The sequence below is a fragment of the Hyla sarda genome, chromosome 6, assembly GCF_029499605.1.
Source record: "Hyla sarda isolate aHylSar1 chromosome 6, aHylSar1.hap1, whole genome shotgun sequence".
Classification (NCBI taxonomy): domain Eukaryota; kingdom Metazoa; phylum Chordata; class Amphibia; order Anura; family Hylidae; genus Hyla; species Hyla sarda.
In genome coordinates, this window is record NC_079194.1 from 42,981,882 (window position 1) to 42,999,855 (window position 17,974).

At 41.6% G+C, this 17,974-nt stretch overlaps 1 protein-coding gene across 1 annotated transcript in view; it reads right to left on the bottom strand.

Annotated features, from left to right (window-relative positions):
- Nucleotides 1-17,974, bottom strand: part of CDC73 (cell division cycle 73) — an 89,336-nt gene that overhangs the window by 55,160 nt on the left and 16,202 nt on the right. Inside the window, exons 4-7 of the mRNA XM_056523549.1 lie at nt 14,711-14,773; nt 14,556-14,608; nt 5,947-6,035; nt 5,340-5,556 (exon numbers count right to left, since the gene is read on the bottom strand). Of these exons, the coding sequence (XP_056379524.1) occupies nt 5,340-5,556; nt 5,947-6,035; nt 14,556-14,608; nt 14,711-14,773 (422 nt within the window). The remainder of the gene's footprint in view (nt 1-5,339; nt 5,557-5,946; nt 6,036-14,555; nt 14,609-14,710; nt 14,774-17,974) is intronic.

Here is a 17,974-nt window from a genome sequence, read left to right on the forward strand (position 1 = left end):
GATGCGACTTGACGCTGAAAAGTCTCTTGATAAATTCAGCACCAATACATTTTTCCGTCTAAAAATAGACTAGAATGCATCATGTTCTAAAAATCCTCTAAAGCAAAAGTCGCAAATATTTAGACTGCGACTTTCTGTGCGACAAGTTTAGACAGGAAAAAAAACGGTCTAAATCCTTTGATAAATATTCTCCACTGTGATTGACAGGAAGAAAAGGTCAAGAACCCACAGGTACACACACTGCGGAACTTCATCTGGAAGAGAGGCACCGGACTGCAGCTATGGCAGCGGCAGAAACAGGAGAGGTAACCATGTGGAGTAGAACACCAGGCAGACACAGTCTGACTATGCAGCAAAGGGAATGTGGCCATGCTGGGTGCCGCATACGGAAACACACAGTGGAGTGAGATACCAGCCTGCGGACAAAGAAGCAGGCATGCAGAGAGTGACAGTAAAAATAGGTAACCCTTTAAACCATATAAACCATATTTAAACCACATGTGGTGCAATGTATAAGGCCCAAGGAGCAACATGGGGTGTTACATCATGGCAGTGGGTAACCTGAACTACCGTCCACGGGGTCAAAGTGTATGGGAGGTGACCCAAAGTAGTAGTAAGCCATGTGGAAAACCGTATCACCGGCAGGTAAAGGATTACTGATCACTCAATTCAACCTCAGAAAGCGGGGGACTAGAGTGCGGCCCATCCAACGGGCGACCTGGTGGTGTAGAAAACCCAACAGACGAAGGATTGTCTGCCTGGTTGCAATCCCGTATACCTGTAGAGACCTTACAGCAGGTCCCTCACCCAGCCGTGGGGTACAGGAAACCTGGCTATGTCCGTGGCAGCCCAGAGGTCAAAGACCGATGGCGGAGGAAACAGTGTAGACAACAATCTGGCTGAACACTAACACCCCCAGGCTTTTGGCGAAAAGGGGACAGGCGATAACTGTGCACCTCCGGCATAGGTGGGAAGGCGGGGAGGCTGAGAATCCCCACCCTGAGAAATAGAGGGAGGCAGAGGAGCCGTGGAATGCATCCCTGACATCCTGCATAGTGACCGTGGGACATGCTGGGTCAGTTCTACGTATACCACGCACAACAGTGGGGCATCGGAACTGCAGCCACCGATACAACAGCAGTGAGAAATGTGACAGGCAGTGTTGTAAACCACACAGACCACAGTTTGGCTTACTGGAATGGATCCATATTGGACAGCAAGTCATTCCGTCGGAAACCTTGCACAGTAGTGAGGTACCGGAACTCCAGCCGCAGAGACATCATCTGTTTGATGTATGACAGGCGGTGTAGGCAACCATGCCGATCCTCTGTCTGGCTTAATGATATGGGCCCGTAGTAGAAAACGAGGCATAGGGTCCGTAGGACACACTGGGTCAGTTCTTCGTATACCGCACGCTGAACTCCAGCCACAGATACATCAGCCTGTGACAGGTGGCAGAGGAAACCATGTAACCACCGTCTGAATTATCGGTATGTGTCTGTAGCAGACAGCGAGTCATAGGGTCCGTAGGACACACTGGGTCAGTTCAACGTTTACCGCACCCAGCAGTGGGGAATCGGAACTCCAGCCACAGATACATCAGCAGTTTGAGGCATGACCGGCAGTGTAGGAGACCATGCAGACCAACGTCTGGCCTACTGGCACGGGTCCATAGTGGACAACAATTCCTCTTGTCTGCACCTCACTCCGTAGTGAGGTACCGGAAGTCCAGCTGCTGATACATCAGTCTTTGATGTATGACAGGCGGTATAGACAACCATGTAGACCACTGTTTGGCTTACTGGTATGGGGCCAGATATGGCAACCATGTGATGTGGGACAGGCAACAGCCGTGAGATGAGTGACAGGCGAGACCACTGTTCGGCATAGCGATATCAGGTCCAAACCATGTTCACGCAGGAGACCTAGCGCTGGATGAGAAGAGCCGAGCACCAGATGCGGTAGCCTGTGGAAAAAGGAATCAGAGTAAGACATGCCAAGAACCCCCACGATGGGAGGCAGGCAGAATGACAGATGAGGAACCTCAGAAGAGACCTGGGTGTCTACCAGGAACGCAAAGAGCTTGCACATGGTACGTCCCTCAGTGGAAGCGGAGAACAGACTGCCTGAATATATCCCAATTAGTTCCTAAGTGACCGTGAAACCTAAGAGGGAGGCCGGAAGAAGCGCATAATCTCTGTGCGTGAAACTGCCGGCAGTTGCCTCTGAGCGCCCCACGCCAAGTACACCTGCCAGTCGGATGGAATTCTTCTGAGAGGAGCTGGACGTATTGAACCCTAGCAGTGAGTGCAGGATTACCTTTTCCGTTTACCACATTGTATATCCTTATATCCTGAGTGGCTCATGTATTTACTATATAGCAGGTCACCCCCTAGGGTGACTGAAACAATGAAGCAGCCCCTAATGCGGACCATAGGAAAGGGCCCTCGCAATAGAAGACAGTGTGCAATACAAGTATTGCCCACAAGAGGGCGCCAAACTACAGCAATGTACTGCGCTTTTTTTATTTATCTATTTACTTTTTATTCTCTTCCTGCTTCAACACGGAAGAAGAGAAGAGCAAGGCACCCTGTGCTGGAAAGACACTCACACCATGGTGGCAGTCATCTTAACCCTGTGCAGTCCCCAGAGCGGCGGCGGCTGGAGCAGCACGCTTAGAAGTGTCTGCTAAGCCTCAGCATAGCTCCGAGGTAGGGAAAGGGGGGGGTGGGGGCGGAGTTAACGGCTTTGTGAGAGCCAATCTCACAGAAGGAGCCGGGAGAAGGAGCCCGTGCCGCCATGATCCCCCCATAACTCCCATCGGCTGATCTATCCTATAGCGCACCCCGCCGGTCCTCACAGCAGACCCGGTCAGAGGTGAGGAAAAGGCTGCGTCGGTCGGCCGGACGTGTCCACGGACGCGACTTGTTGGAGAAAGTGAAAGTTTGTCAGCTGCCTGCCGTCGGCTCAGCTCCCTAGTAACCCCTTACCCAGACTTGCAGAGCACAGCAGATGAAGCCGAATCTGCATATATAAAATGGCCAGTGTTAACCCTACACTGCCTGGACCCGCTCGTTTGACAGGGGTATGTATACTCACATCATGAGCCATACTCACCTAGAGATGTCTTCAGCCAGCTTTTTCAGTCACCTGCATCATTTCATGTTGTGACAGACAGGACGAGAAGGGAAGATAGGGGGACCCGGACCCTAGGTGCAACCCCAGGTGCTGGCTGTTAGCGAGAAGGGGCTAATGGTGCATACTTTTATGACCGGTGCCCCTTAGCTGTGCAAAAGAGTAAAGACTGACTAAACAGCCCTTTCTAGAAAATAAGAAAAAAAGACCAGGTCTGGAGAGCTCCCAGACCTGTGTCTTGCCTCCTGCTGACACTAGTTAAAACTGATTACTTCACTGCACGTGGAAGGGTATATCCTGCCAGGGAGGAGCAGACTTTTTCCTAATGTCAGCGCCTCCTAGTGGCAAGAGCATATACCCATCAGTAATGTGTCCCGCAATGAAGAGCGACCGAGAAAAGTGTATTTTTATGAGTTATAAAAGAGGAAGAGAGATAAAGGTATGGTTACACTCCCGTTATGGACATCTGTAACATAGTAGTAGTCTGCCTAAATGCCCAAAGTGTCCTTTCTCACCACTTTGCAATTTAAGTCATAGCTTTCTGCTGCACCTTCTTATGACCAATGAGAGCAGTGGGGAGAAAAGGGTCTCATTAGGGCAGTGTGTACCAACCAGGGTGTCTCCAGCTGTTGCAAAACTACAACTCCCAGCATACCGAAGGCTGTGCGGGTATGCTGGGAGTTGTAGTTTTGAAACAGCCAGAGGCACCCTGGTTGGGACACACTGCAATAGGGCATTTAGGTGCCAATCTTGAAATACATTCAGACAAATTACTATTGTATACAGTTCTGCACGATCATCATTACCATCACTAGAGATATGCTTTAATATGAAAGAAAAAAAAAAAAGTTGAGCTGTGTGGTGGAAGCTAAAGGCACTAGTTACATTCCGCTGCACACTACTGGGGCACCACCCCACTGATCTCCACTTCCTGGCCTTAAATTTTACACAGGAAATGCCAGGTCAGCCAATCACAGGCCACATTATGGACTCTATTCCTACAGTGATTAGGTGAGAGGGCATTTCTGGCATGTGGGTACCAGCAGTGACTTGGCAAGTGTCAGAAGAAAGGATTGGGGGGTGGGGTGGTTTTCTTTTTTTAAACCAGCAGGATAACTCCTAGCATGTATATATTAAAATATAACTCCTAGCATGGTCCAGTGAACTTGTACAATTCTTAAGCAGATTTCACAGGGGAAGAGCAGTCACCTTTACAACACAGAAATATAAAAAAAATACAAATAAAATAGTTATCAGTAACAGGGCAAATCTGAAGAGTATACGACAAATGTTATCTACACTAAACTCATGAGGCGAAAATTGTCCAGGGGTAAAACTTCCCATCCCACTTAAAGGGGAACTCCAGTTGAAACAAATAGAAAGAAAAAAAAAATGTTTTCAGATCACCTGATGCCAGAAAGTTAAACAAATTTTTAAATTACTTCTATTAAAAAAATCTTAATCCTTCCAGTACTTATGAGCTGCTGTATTCTCCAGAGAAATTTGTGAACTTCTTTTCTGTCTGACAGTGCTCTCAGAGTGTCAGGAACTGTACAGGTTAGAAGCAAACCTCTGCTGCTCTGGACAGTCCCTGACAGACAGGTGTCAGCAGAGAGCACTGTGGTCAGACAAAAGAAATTCTGATAAGTACTAGAAGCAGCTGATAAGTACTAGAAGTGTTAAGATTTTTAAATAGAATTAATTTAAAAATCTGTTTAACTTTCTTGCAGCAGTTGATTTGAAAACTTTTTTTTTTCTCCCCACTGGAGTTCCCCTTAAACACCCAACCCAAAGCCTCATTCCCCGTCCCCCACCTATGAGGACACCAGTGAAATGTTGAAACCAGTTGGGCAGTCTTGAATTTAAGTCAACTCTGTGGTGCAGGTGCTACTTTCAAGTTCAGCAGTTGTCACTATATAGTAGCCTTTACCTACAAAATGTGTTAAATATCCCAATAGGTTAATTGTTACTATAACCGCATTACAAGTTGGATTACAATATATTTGAGTTGCTGTGTTCATTACTAGTACAATCACCATGTCATTATTTTAATTGGACCAGTACATTTTAGGGGTGGGTGTTCTTGAGTGGGTGTTGGTTGGGGGTTACCCCAAAAGGGAAATTTTGCCTAAGGGGTCTGAAGTAGATTATTACCCTGCACTTACAACTAGGGTTTGTGATCTGTACCTACATGTAACACTCACCTTTCCTGTACTCTGCAGTATAGTCGTTCTTGTCCTCCATACTCGCTCCCTGCTGACAATATCCCTGGTTACATCCACTTCTGCGTCCACAAAGCTTCTCTGTTTTAAGGCAGTTATATCGTCATCCAAATCTGTTTTGATTGTAGTTTTTCTTTTTGCCATAATTTTGGCTTTGATGGCAGCAATTTTTTCGACTGACATGGCTTCTGAGAGGGATCTGAAAATATTGAGAAAAGAATAAAAAATAGAAACCACTATTACAAATACTATAGAAACAAATATCTAAATACAAAAATCTGAATACTTATATACAAGCAATGCTGGCAAACTAGCATGTCCCAAACAGAACAAAAAAAATGCTTCTGGCATCATCTGCCGGCCCCATTTACACTACAGTGCAAAGCTTGTTTGCAGGAAATATGAAGACATTGAGAAGTTGAGAAAGTTAAACTGAGTATATAGATCTATAAATATATAACACCCCTTTACGACATGGTGCATGATACAGCGAGTCAGCTCAATACAATGAGCCATTTAACAGTCGTCTTCCACTAAAACCGAACAAGACAATGCCAAAAAGGTAAATCATGAGAAGAGCGTGGGTTACCGAATCTGCTCAGTCTGCACAATGCCTTCTTTATGGCCTTCCAGCCTAGCAGCCAGTCTCTCTTTGTCAAGACGGACACGTTCTTCATCCTAAGAAGATAGCACATACCTATAAAACCTAAATTAACTATGTTATGTTCTTTGTATTGTCAGCCACACAATGTAAGGAATGGAACTGAATGCAGAATCAACCTATATTGTACTTTGGAGCACAAGTGCCCTTTAAAAAAAAAAACATTTTATAATATATATATTGCAGTATCTTGTAATACCTTTTTTATTGGACTAACAATTTTGTAGAGACAAGCTTTCGGGATTCCTCCCTTTATCAAGTCCAAAGCAAATCTAAGCTCATAAGGCTTCCTCTGTTAGTCCAATAAAAAAGGTATTACAAGATACTGCAACATTTTGATTTGCATCTGCATCACAGGACTAATACGGCTACTCAAATTTACTATAATATATATGTATATATAAATATAAAACACGAAAGTATTTATCAGGGTATAACACGCACCCTCATTTTTTCAAGGAAATTTGGGTAAAAAAATTTTTAAAAAAAGGGTTGTGTTGGTGCATGTATACCCCGATAAACTCTGGCCCTGCAAAAGCTGCTGCGGTTCAATGATTTAAAACGGCTGCTTTAAATCACGTAACTACAGCGGCTTCAGCGGGGCCAAAGTCCCGTTGGCCGATTCCCTCCTCATCCCCGACTTTCATATCTACCTCTCCTGTGGCCGCGGTCCTGCAGGCTTCGGCGGCATCCGTCGCTGTGTGCTGCGCAATGAGTAGTGACGTTGCATTGAGCGGCAGCACAGGACGTTGCCTGAGCCTGCAGGAGCACGCCCACAGGACAGGTAGATATGAAAGTCGGGGGATGAGGAAGGAATCAGGCAGCGGGTGTGGGACTCTGACCCCGCAGAAGTCACTGTAGTTAGATAATTTAAAGCGGCCAATTTAAATCATTGAACCGCAGCTGCTTCTGTGGGGCCAGAAAGTTTAATCTCTGTATAAAACACAGATAGACTTTAAGCTAAATATTTTTGGTTAAAAAAAAAAAAAAAAAAAAAGTGTTATACGCTGATAAATATGGTATATGTATATAATGAGTGAAGGTGACACAACAGAATTACATTTTTTTTTTTTTACTAAAGACACTGGGTGCATTGTTTATTGGAAACTATAGACTCATGTCATGAGGTGACCACAGTATATCAGACTGAATGACCCTGTAACCATACTGGACATAAAAGATCCCTGGTTTAGAGGAGAGGTGCCCCTGTTCATCTGGTGACCTCTATTGGCAGCAAAACAGTAAGGAACAGGCTATAATACAAACTGGATGTATGTCAATCAGAAATCCGGGGACAGCTTATCAACCAGTTTAGTAAATCTGGCAGATGTCCCAAAGTATTACAAGGATCTGTCACAATGGCATCTGAAGCGGGGTTGACCAGTTTAGAAAACACTTTTATATACTCTGGTAGGGATAATTGGTTTAAACTATATCTTCTACAGAGGACAAGGTTGGTGAATCACGCTGTATTATATGGATGACTAAAGCCTGGCTGCCGAACCAGTTTCTCCGTACACCTCCACCCAATGGGAAGGGACCGGAACCAACATTTTACATGTAATACTTTGTATAGTGAGGACCTCACTGTACTTACACTTTCTTTATACTTAAAGGGGTTCTCCGGTGCTTAAACATCTTATCCCCTATGCAAAGGATAGGGGATAAGATGCGTGATTGCGGGAGTCCCGCCGCTGGGGAGCCAAGGGATCATGTACGCGGCACCCTGTTTGTAATCAGTCCCCGGAGCGTGTTCGCTCCGGGTCTGATTACGGGCGACTACAGGGCGGGCGGCGTGACGTCAGGCCTGCGGCGGCATGTGACGTCACGCTCCGCCCCACAATGCAAGCCTACGGGCTCAGGCATCAGGCATCTTATCCCCTATCCTTTGGATAGGGGATAAGATGTTTAAGCACCGGAGAACCCCTTTAAAGGGGTACTCCGCTGCTCAGCATTTGGAACAAACTTTTCCGAACACTGGAGCAGTCACCAGGAGCTCATGACGTCATAGCCCCGCAAAGCAAGTCTATGGGAGGGGGCGTGAAGCCCCCTCCCATAAACTTGCATTGAGGGGACAGGACTTCACGAGCTCCCGGCTCCCTTTAACCCCTTAATATCACAAGTGTTTAATTCTTTTCTTCAAGTGTTGTTATTTTTCTCATTTTGCTATTGATGTAGCTGTAAGATGCCTTGGTTTTCACTGTCACCATTTAGTTGTACATAAAAGTTTTTTATTGATTAGTTTTTGTAACTCTGCTTAGTGAGCCAATAGTAATAAAAAAATGAGAAGAGCACTTTTTTTCCTGTTTATTGTGCAGTAAAATTAAGGAATTAAACTTTATGCTTTAGGCCATTACAGTTGTGTTGGTGCCACACATGAATTTCAAGGAAATAAAGCAGCACATATTTAAAAACCTCTATAATGATCTCAAAATTTTACTGTGCCCATTCACAGAGCAGAATTTCAAAGCAGAATCCAGCGTAAAAATTCCCCTCTGAAATAACGGTGCAGCAGCCTCCCATTGTTTTGTTTTTGAAGTGGAAAATTCTGCAGCGGAAATTCAAAATTCTGGAAGTCTCTAGTCAAATTCTGCCGAAAGTCTATGGAGACAGCACATTTCCGAGCAGGCCTAGCGCCGGTTGAATTAGCCGCACACAATGTCTGCCCCGAATTATTATGGGCTGATATTCTGCCGTGTAAATGAGCCGTAAGGCTACTGTCACAAGTTGTACTTTTCTCTGGGCCGTAAACTGTTTTTACTGATCAATAAAATGGCACACTCAGTAGTAAAACATGTCTAAGGCTGGGTTCACACCACGTTTTTGATATACAATTCCCGTATAGATTTTCAATTTGAAAAACCGTGCGGGACCGTATTGAAAACCATATGCGTTGACTCTCCATTGAAAACCGTAAGCCAAAAGATGCATCCGGTTGTGTCCGTTTTACATCCTGTACGGTTTTGTCAGTTTTTTTTTTCCCCGTACCAAAAACCGTAGCCTACCACTTTTTTTGGCCCGTGTGAAAAACAGTATTGAAGCTGAGTCAATGGGAACCGTACAGAACAGTATGTGCCGATTCCATCCGGTGATCACCATACGGTTTTTGACTTTGCACAGTTTTTTTCTTGGAATTTCAATCAAGTGAAACTTTATTCATAATGAAGTGAAAAGTTAAAAACTTTCACTTTTTCTTACAAACCGGATGAACCGGAAATCATTTTTCAAACCGTATACAGATTAAAATTTGTACACGTTTTGATAGTTTAGTGCAGTTTTAAGGAATCTTTTTTTTTTCTTCTAAATCAAAAACCTGATATGGGAACTGTATTGCAAAAACGTGGTGTGAACCCAGCCTTAGTGTGCAATATTCTTATTCGCAGTTAAAATGGGCTGATGTTTTTGTGCCTCACATTCTAACACCCATAACTTTTTTATTTTGCCATTGACAAAGTTGTATTAGACCTTGTTATTTGCAGGACAAGTTTTTTTCATTTGCGTACTTTATTTGATCAGATAATGTATTATGGAGATAGAAAAATACATATTTAGGGCAAAATGTAAAGAAATATGGAATCACGCAATTTTGTGGGGCAATCATTTTTTTAGGGTTCACAATACAGTAAATCTTTATTCTATGGATCAGTACGATTTGAATGATACCTAACTTGGGTAATTTGTTTCGTTTAAAAAAAAAAAAAAAGTTAAATTTTTTGTAAACTTGAGAAAAAAAAATAAATAAAAAGTTTGTTTAAGGTCATGTTTTTGACCCCTATAATTTTTTTTATTTTTCCACCTCCGAAGCTATGTTAGGGTTTATTTTCCATGCCATGAGCAGTAGTTTTAACTGAACTACTTTTGTAAATTTTTTTTGCATTTATGCCTTTTACCATGCAGCATCACAAACTTCATAATTTAAAAGTTCAGACTACTACGAATGCAGCGGTACCAAATAGGTTTATTAAACAATGGGAAAAGGGGGGTGATTTAAACTTATTAAAAGGGAGGACTTAACTTTTTTTATTACACATTTCTTGCACACCCCGCTCCCACTATCATAAGCCATTATTAGATGGCATACATAGATCAATGTAATGCTATTGCATTACATTGAGCTATGTTTTCAGCACTCGATTGCTAAAGGCTCCCAAAAGGCAGCCTTAAGCAATAGTTGATCTACGGAGCACCGGGAAGGACGGGTAAGTCCCCGTTCTACCCCGGCAACCCATCTGCAGCATGCAATTACACAGTGGAGCTGCAGATAGGTCCCCCACAGTCACTATTGAGACGTGGCATTTAAAGGGTTAAACAATTGGGAGTCAACTTTTTTTGGTCTCTAATCAGCACCCAGGTGGCCAAGGATGTTGCTAACTGGGACTGTACAGCCCATAGAGCTGCAATGTTTTTCTTAAACTGTACACATCTTTTGAACAAACCTCTGACCTGTCATAAGTTTGTACTGGTGGGGTCCGGTGCAGAGAATCTCACCATTGCCTAGAATTAAGGTGCTGTTTCCCTTCATCTTGCTAGTGAGTGATCCACGGAATTACAATTGAAGTCTATGGGAATTCCAACTATTCTGTATAATCTCAAGCTGTGCAAAGCAGAGATGAAGCAAAGTGTGTGCGCAACCTTGTGCTTTTTACCCCTTCATTCTAGCAATAGGTGGGGGTCTCCGCACCCGGACCCCTTAGGAGATGTTCACACAGCTGTATTTCCTTAGAGAATTCTGCAGGAATATTGCACTCTGAAATTTCGCTGCAGCAGAGTCCCATTGATTTCAATGGGATTCTGCTAAACTGTAAACATGGCAGAATTTTCATGGCAGGTGTTTGCCGTGGAAATCCCAATTCCAGCATCCACAAAAACACTGAGCCGTTGAATGTTTCCGCGGATTCTGAGTGGTCCTAGCGCTGTGGAAACAATCAAATGTGCGCTTGTGTTTTCTGGGCAGACATTCTGATAATTTTCAGCCATGTGAAGATAGCCTTACTAATACAAAGTTCTGACATGTCAGTAGTTTGTTCAAATCATAAATTCACTTTAAAGAGAACAATTTACCTGGGCCCACATTTTAATATTCTTTTTTTTTTTTTTTTCTTTTTCTTTTTCTTTTTATTGTATTAACTGTAACTAGAAAAAAAAAATTCAAACTAGGATTTATTTTTATCTCTTAGTAATGCTGCTATAGGCACTCCATACCATTGTCTTGCCTCGGCACTTTTGAGAAGAGTCGGCGCACGGACGCCCAGTCGGATGTTCCTGGCTTCCGCTACTGCAATGAACTCCCACAATGCCTGGCACAAGGAGACAGAGTGATCTGGCGTTACCCGGCGAGATCGCACTGTATCTCTAGACGAGCCACTAGCGTGATCCGATTGGGTAACCAGTCCAATCAGATTACCGGCACCTCCGCTCTCTTCTTCTAAGGCTGTGCAGAATGACAGCTTGGCGCAGTGCACATATAACCTCACACACATCACCGGAAGAACAGAAAAGTAAAAAATATATATAAAAATGGCAGCCCCTGGCCAGTAAGTATACATATGTAATTTTAGATATACAGACTGCAATGACAGTCTGTATCTCTACAATAGTTACATAGTTCGTATGGTTGAAAAAAAGACACGTCCATCAAATTCAACCATAGAATTGAAGGGAAGGGGTATGGTTGGATAAAGGGAAAGGGATGGGATTATATTTCTGCATAAACATTATTTATTTTGTTCCAGGAATGTATCTGACCCTGTTTTGAAGCTTTCAACTGTTCCTGCTGTGACCAGTTCCTGTAGGTAGACTATTCCATAAATGCACAGTTCTTATAGTAAAGTAGGAGTGTCGCTAAACCTTTTCTTCCCCAGACAGAGGGAGAGCCCCCTTGTCCTTTAAGGGGGTTTGTATGGGCCATTTATATACGTTGATCATATCCCCCCCTTAAACTTCTCTTCTCAAGACTAAAATGTAATTGTTTTTATCTTTCCTTATAGCTTTGATATTCCATGACCCTTATTAGTTTAGTGTAGGGACACAAAACACTATAAAAATAACTGTATTTAACTTTAGGTGACAGCCTGAAAAGTCCTCTTTAAAGGGGAACTCCACTGGAAAAAAAAAAAAGTTTAAAACAACTGGTGCAAGAAAGTTAAACAGATTTGAAAATTACTTCTATAAAAAAAAAAAAAAATCTTAACCCTTCCAGTACTTAGCTGCTGCTGTGATGCTCAGGAAGTTCTTTTCTTTTTGAATTTCTTTTCTGCCTGACCAGAGTGCTCTCTGCTAACACCTCTGTTCATTTTAGGAACTGCCAAGAGCAGGAACAAATCCCCGTAAGAAACCTCTCCTGCTCTGGACAGTTCCTAAAATGGACAGAGGTGTCAGCAAAGAGCACTGTGGTCAGGCAGAAAGGAAAATCAAAAAGAAAAGAACTTCCTGTGGAGCATTCAACAGCTGATAAGTACTGGAAGGATTAGGATTATTTTTGAATAGAAGTAATTTACAAATCTGTTTAACTTTCTGGCACCAGTTGATTTAAAAAAATGTTTTTCTAGTGGAGTACCCCTTTAACCCCTTAAGGACCCGGGGTTTTTCAGTTTTTGCATTTTCGTTTTTTTTCCTCCTTACCTTTAAAAAATCATAACTTTAAATTTTGCACCTAAAAATCCATACGATGGCTTATATTTTGTGCCACTAATTCTACTTTGTAATGATGTCAGTCATTTTACCCAAAAATCTACGGTGAAACAGAAAAAAAAAAATCGTCAGACAAAAGTTTCTACACAGTACATTTTTCGGTAAAAATGACACCTTCTCTTTATTCCGTAAGTCCATATGATTAAAATGATACCCTACTTATAAAGGTTTGATTTTGTCGAAAAAAATCATAACTACATGCAGGTAAATTTATACGTTTAAAATTGTCATCTTCTGACCCCTATAACTTATTTTTCCGCATATGGGGCAGTATGAGGGCTCAAGTTTTTAGCGGTACCATTTTTGTATTGATCGGACTTTTTGCTTTTTATTCATTTTTTCATGATATAAAAAGTGAACAAAAATACGTTATTTTGGACTTTGGAATTTTTTTGCACGTACGCCATTGACCGTGCGGTTTAATTATATATTTTTATAATTCAGACATTTCCACACGCGGCGATACCACATTTTTATTTACACTTTTTTTTTTTTTTTAATGGGAAAAGGGGGGGGGGGGTGATTCAAACTTATTAGGGAAGGGGTTAAATGATCTTTATTCACTTATTTTTTGCATTTTTCTTTTGCAGTGTTATAGCTCCCATAGGGACCTATAACACTGCACACACTGATCTTTTACACCATTCAAAGGTTTCTCATAGGAAACCATTGATCGATGATTCTTCCGCTTGACTGCTCATGCCTGGATCTCAGGCACTGAACAGACATTCGGCAATTGGACAGCATGGAGGCAGGAGGGGACCCTCCGGCTGTCCTGTAAGCTGTTCGGGATGCCGCGATTTCACTGCGGCGATCCCAAACAGCTCCCTGAGCTAACTGGCAACGTTTTAGTTTCACTTTAGATACGACGATCAACTTAGAACGCCGCGTCTAAAGGGTTAATAGCGCGCAGCACCGCGATCAATGCTGTGCGCTATTAGCCACGGGTCCTACCCGTTGTTAGAGGCCGGGCCCGACCCGCTATGCCTTGGCCCAGCATTATAGAACGGGAGTGTTCTCATGACGTACCGGTACATCATGGGTCCTTAACAGGTTAATTGTTGCCATAAGAAGGGGTCTCCTCCTGGGCATAGTAAACATTATATGTTGGTGGTTTAGATGTTAAACATGAGTTACAGAGTAAATAGTGTAGAAGAACTAAGGTCCCACTGATTTCTTTCACTACTTATCAGCAGTAACAATGACCATTATATGGTAACTTGCCAAGACAATAGCCATATTACCTCATCATTCCCTCTAACCCATTTTGCCCCAGGGAATCCTAATTATGTCTTAAATGACATCACCAATTTCCATTGTAACCACTAAAATTTTGAATCTACTGATTTTTACACTGGAGAAGATGAAGAGGTGTATAAAAGGCTTTTACCGGCAGGTAACTAATCGCTTCATTTCCTCTTATGGTCCCAGGTCAGCTTAATTCACCTACAGCAGTGTTTTCCAACCAGGGTGCCTCCAGCTGTGGCCAAACTACAACTCCCAGCATGCCCGGACAGCCTTTGGCTGTCCGGGCATGCTGGGAGTTGTAGTTTGGCCACAGCTGGAGGCACCCTGGTTGGAAAACACTGACCTAGAGGCTCTGCTTCCCGGAGAAAGAGGTGCCAGCAAGAGCAGCAGGTGTATAAAGCTTATGACATGAAGAATGCTACATTAGGAAATTACAGTTTTTTTTTTCATATGTCCCTCCACAAAATCCTTCTTCTAACTTTGCAGGAAACATTAACCTTGCATGTACTTGTACTATAAATGTCCATGTTATTTCTTGTCACAGTCCCTACAGATGGTGCCATGTGTTTATTATTCCTACAGTGAGAGAAGGAGCTCACCTCTATTCTGGGTTTCTTTGCTTCAGCTAATATTTCATCGGTAGCCCTCTTCACTAGAATAGCGCCAAAAAAAAAAATAATAATAATTTACATCAAGATTTGGAGATTTTAAGCTCTAGAATAATCAACACTACAAGACTAGAATGTATACTTACCTTGGGAAGATCTCTGAAGGCCAATTTCCAGCGGAGCACTTCTGTCTATACTGGCAGAAGTCGCTGCGGAGGGAGAGGAGAAATCATTAACCAATAACACACAAGGCAGCTTGACACCATAGACCACCATGGACAACACCGTAAGACAACATCTACTTAGTCCACTTTTTGGCAAAAATGACGCCTTATATTTATTCTGTAGGTCCATATGATTAAAATGATAGCCAGTTTATATGGGTTTTGTTTGAATTTTACTACTTCAAAAAAATGTTAAGTTTTTTTTATGATATATGAAGTGACAAAAAGTACGCAATTCTGCACTTCGTTTTTTTTTTTTACGTGTACGCCATTGGCCTTGCACTTTAATTAACGTTATATTTTAATAGTCTGGACATTTAAGCACATGACGACCTCACACAGGTTCATCACACATTTATGTCCAAGCGGGCAATGGACATAAATGTACATACATTGCCCTTAAGGGGATAAAAAAAAAAAAAAATAGGTATGTTTAAAGTTGCCCTATTCTACCCCCTGTAACTTCCTAATTTTTCCAAATAAGGAGCTGTAGGAGGGCTCATTTTTTTTAATGTGTGATCTATAGTTTTTATCAGTACCAATTTAGGGTACATGTGACTTTTTAATAACCTTTTTCACACTTTTTTTTTTGGGGGGGGGGAGGGGGATGATGTCGTGACCAAAAATCAGCAATTTGGGGTTGTTATTTTTTTTACACCGTTCCACAACCTGGATTATTACATATTAATATTACTGTCATTTACACATGCGTTGGCACCAAATAACATACATATACATACTATATATATATATATATATATATATATATATATATATATATATATATATACACACATACATATACACACATATATATATATATATACACACATACACACACACACACAATATATATATACACACACACACATAAACACACACACACATATATATACACACACATATATACACACACACACACATATACAATTTTTTTTTTTTTTTTAACACCACAAAACAAAAGGGCAACTTTTATTGGGGCAGAGCAGCAGGAGAGAGGCAGCTGAGGGAACCTCAGCCGCCATCTTGGCTTATCTGACCGCCGTGGTGCGGCAGATGAGTCTCCCTATGCCCTAGTTAAGCTTTAAAGGGGTACTCCGGTGAAAGTTAACTGGTGACAGAAAGTTAAACATATTTGTAAATTACTTCTATTAAAAAATCTTAATCCTTCCAGTACTTATTAGCTGCTGAATGCTACAGAGGAAATTCCTTTCTTTTTGGAACAACGATGACATCACGAGCACAGTGCTCTCTGCTGACATCTCTGTCTATTTAAGCAACCGTGCATAGCAGATGTATGCTAAGGGCAGCATGGTGGCTCAGTGGTTAGCACTGCTGCCTTGCAGTGCTGGGGACTTGGGTTCAAATCCCACTAAGGACAACAATAAATAAAGCGTTATTATTATAATAACGTCAGCAGAGAGAACTGTGCTCGTGATGTCATCAGAGAGCATTCCAAAATTTTCTCTGTAGTATTCAGCAGCTACAGGAAGGATTGAGATTTTTTAATAGAAGTAATTTACAAATATGTTTAACTTTTTGCCACCAGTTGATTTAAAAGAAAAAAGGTTTTCACCGGAGTACCCCTTTAAATGCTGTGATAAGTATTGAAGGGTTAAAGGGGTACTCTGGTGGAAAAACATTTTTTTTAATCAACTGGTGCTAAAAAGTTAACAGATTTGTAAATTACTTCTATAAAAAAAAAAAAAAATCTTAACCCTTCCAGTACTTATTAGCTGCTGAATACTACAGAGGAAATTATTTTCTTTTTGTATTTCTTTTCTGTCTGTCTACAGTGCTCTCTGCTGACACTTGTTAGGAACTGTCCAGAGCAGCATTTGTTTGCTATTGGGATTTTCGCCTGCTTTGGACAGTTCCTGAAAAGGACAGAGGTGTCAGCAGAGAGCACTGTGGCCAAACAGAAAAAAAAAAAATTTCAAAGAGAAGAGAACGTCCTCTGTAGTATACAGACACTAATAAGTACAGGAAGCATTAAGATTTCTTAATAAAAGTTATTTACAAATAGGTTTAACTTTCTGGCACCAGTTGATTAAAAATAAATAAAAAAATTAAAAGTTTTCCACCGGAGTACCTCTAACTCCTTGGGGACGGAGCCCATTATAACCCTAAGGACGGGAGCATTTTTTTGCACATCTGACAACTGTCACTTTAAGCATTAATAACTCTGGGATGCTTTTACTTTTCATTCTCATACCGAGATAGTTTTTTAGTGACATTTTCTACTTTATGTTAGTGGTAAATTTTTGTCGATACTTGCATCATTTCTTGGTGAAAAATTTCAAAATTTGATTAAAAAATTGAAAACTTTGCATTTTTCTAACTTTGAAGCTCTCTGCTTGTAAGGAAACCGGACATACCAAATAAATGATATATTGATTTACAAATACAATGTCTACTTTATGTTTGCATCATAAAGTTGACATGTTTTTACTTTAGGAAGACATCAAAGGGCTTCAAAGTTCAGAAGCAATTTTCCAATTTTTCACAAAATTTTCAAAATCGGAATTTTTCAGGGGCCAGTTCAGTTCTGAAGTGGATTTGAAGGGCCTTCATATTAGAAATACCCCATAAATTACCCCATTATAAAAACTGCACCCCTAAAAGTATTTAAAATGACAGTCAGTAAGTTTGTTAACCCTTTAGGTGTTTCACAGGAATAGCAGCAAAGTGAAGGAGAAAATTCAAAATCTTCATTTTTTACACTCGCATGTTCTTGTAGACCCAGATTTTGAAATTTTACAAGGGATAATAGGAGAAAAAGCCCCCCCAAAATTTGTAACCCAATTTCTTTCGAGTAAGGAAATACCTCATATGTGTATGTCAAGTGTTCGGTGGGCGCAGTAGAGGACTCAGAAGGGAAGCAGCGACAATGGGATTTTGGAGAGTGAATTTTGCTGAAATGGTTTTTGGGGGCATGTCCCATTTAGGAAGCCCCTATGGTGCCAGAACAGCAAAAAAAAAAAAAAAAAAAAACATGGCATACTATTTTGGAAACTACACCCCTCAAGGCACGTAACAAGGGGTCCGGTGAACCTTAACACTCCACAGGTGTTTGACGACTTTTCGTTAAGTTCGGATGTGTAAATGAAAAAAAAAATTTTTCACTAACGTGCAGTTTTTTCCCCAAATTTACCATTTCTACAAAGGGTAATGGGAGAAAATTCC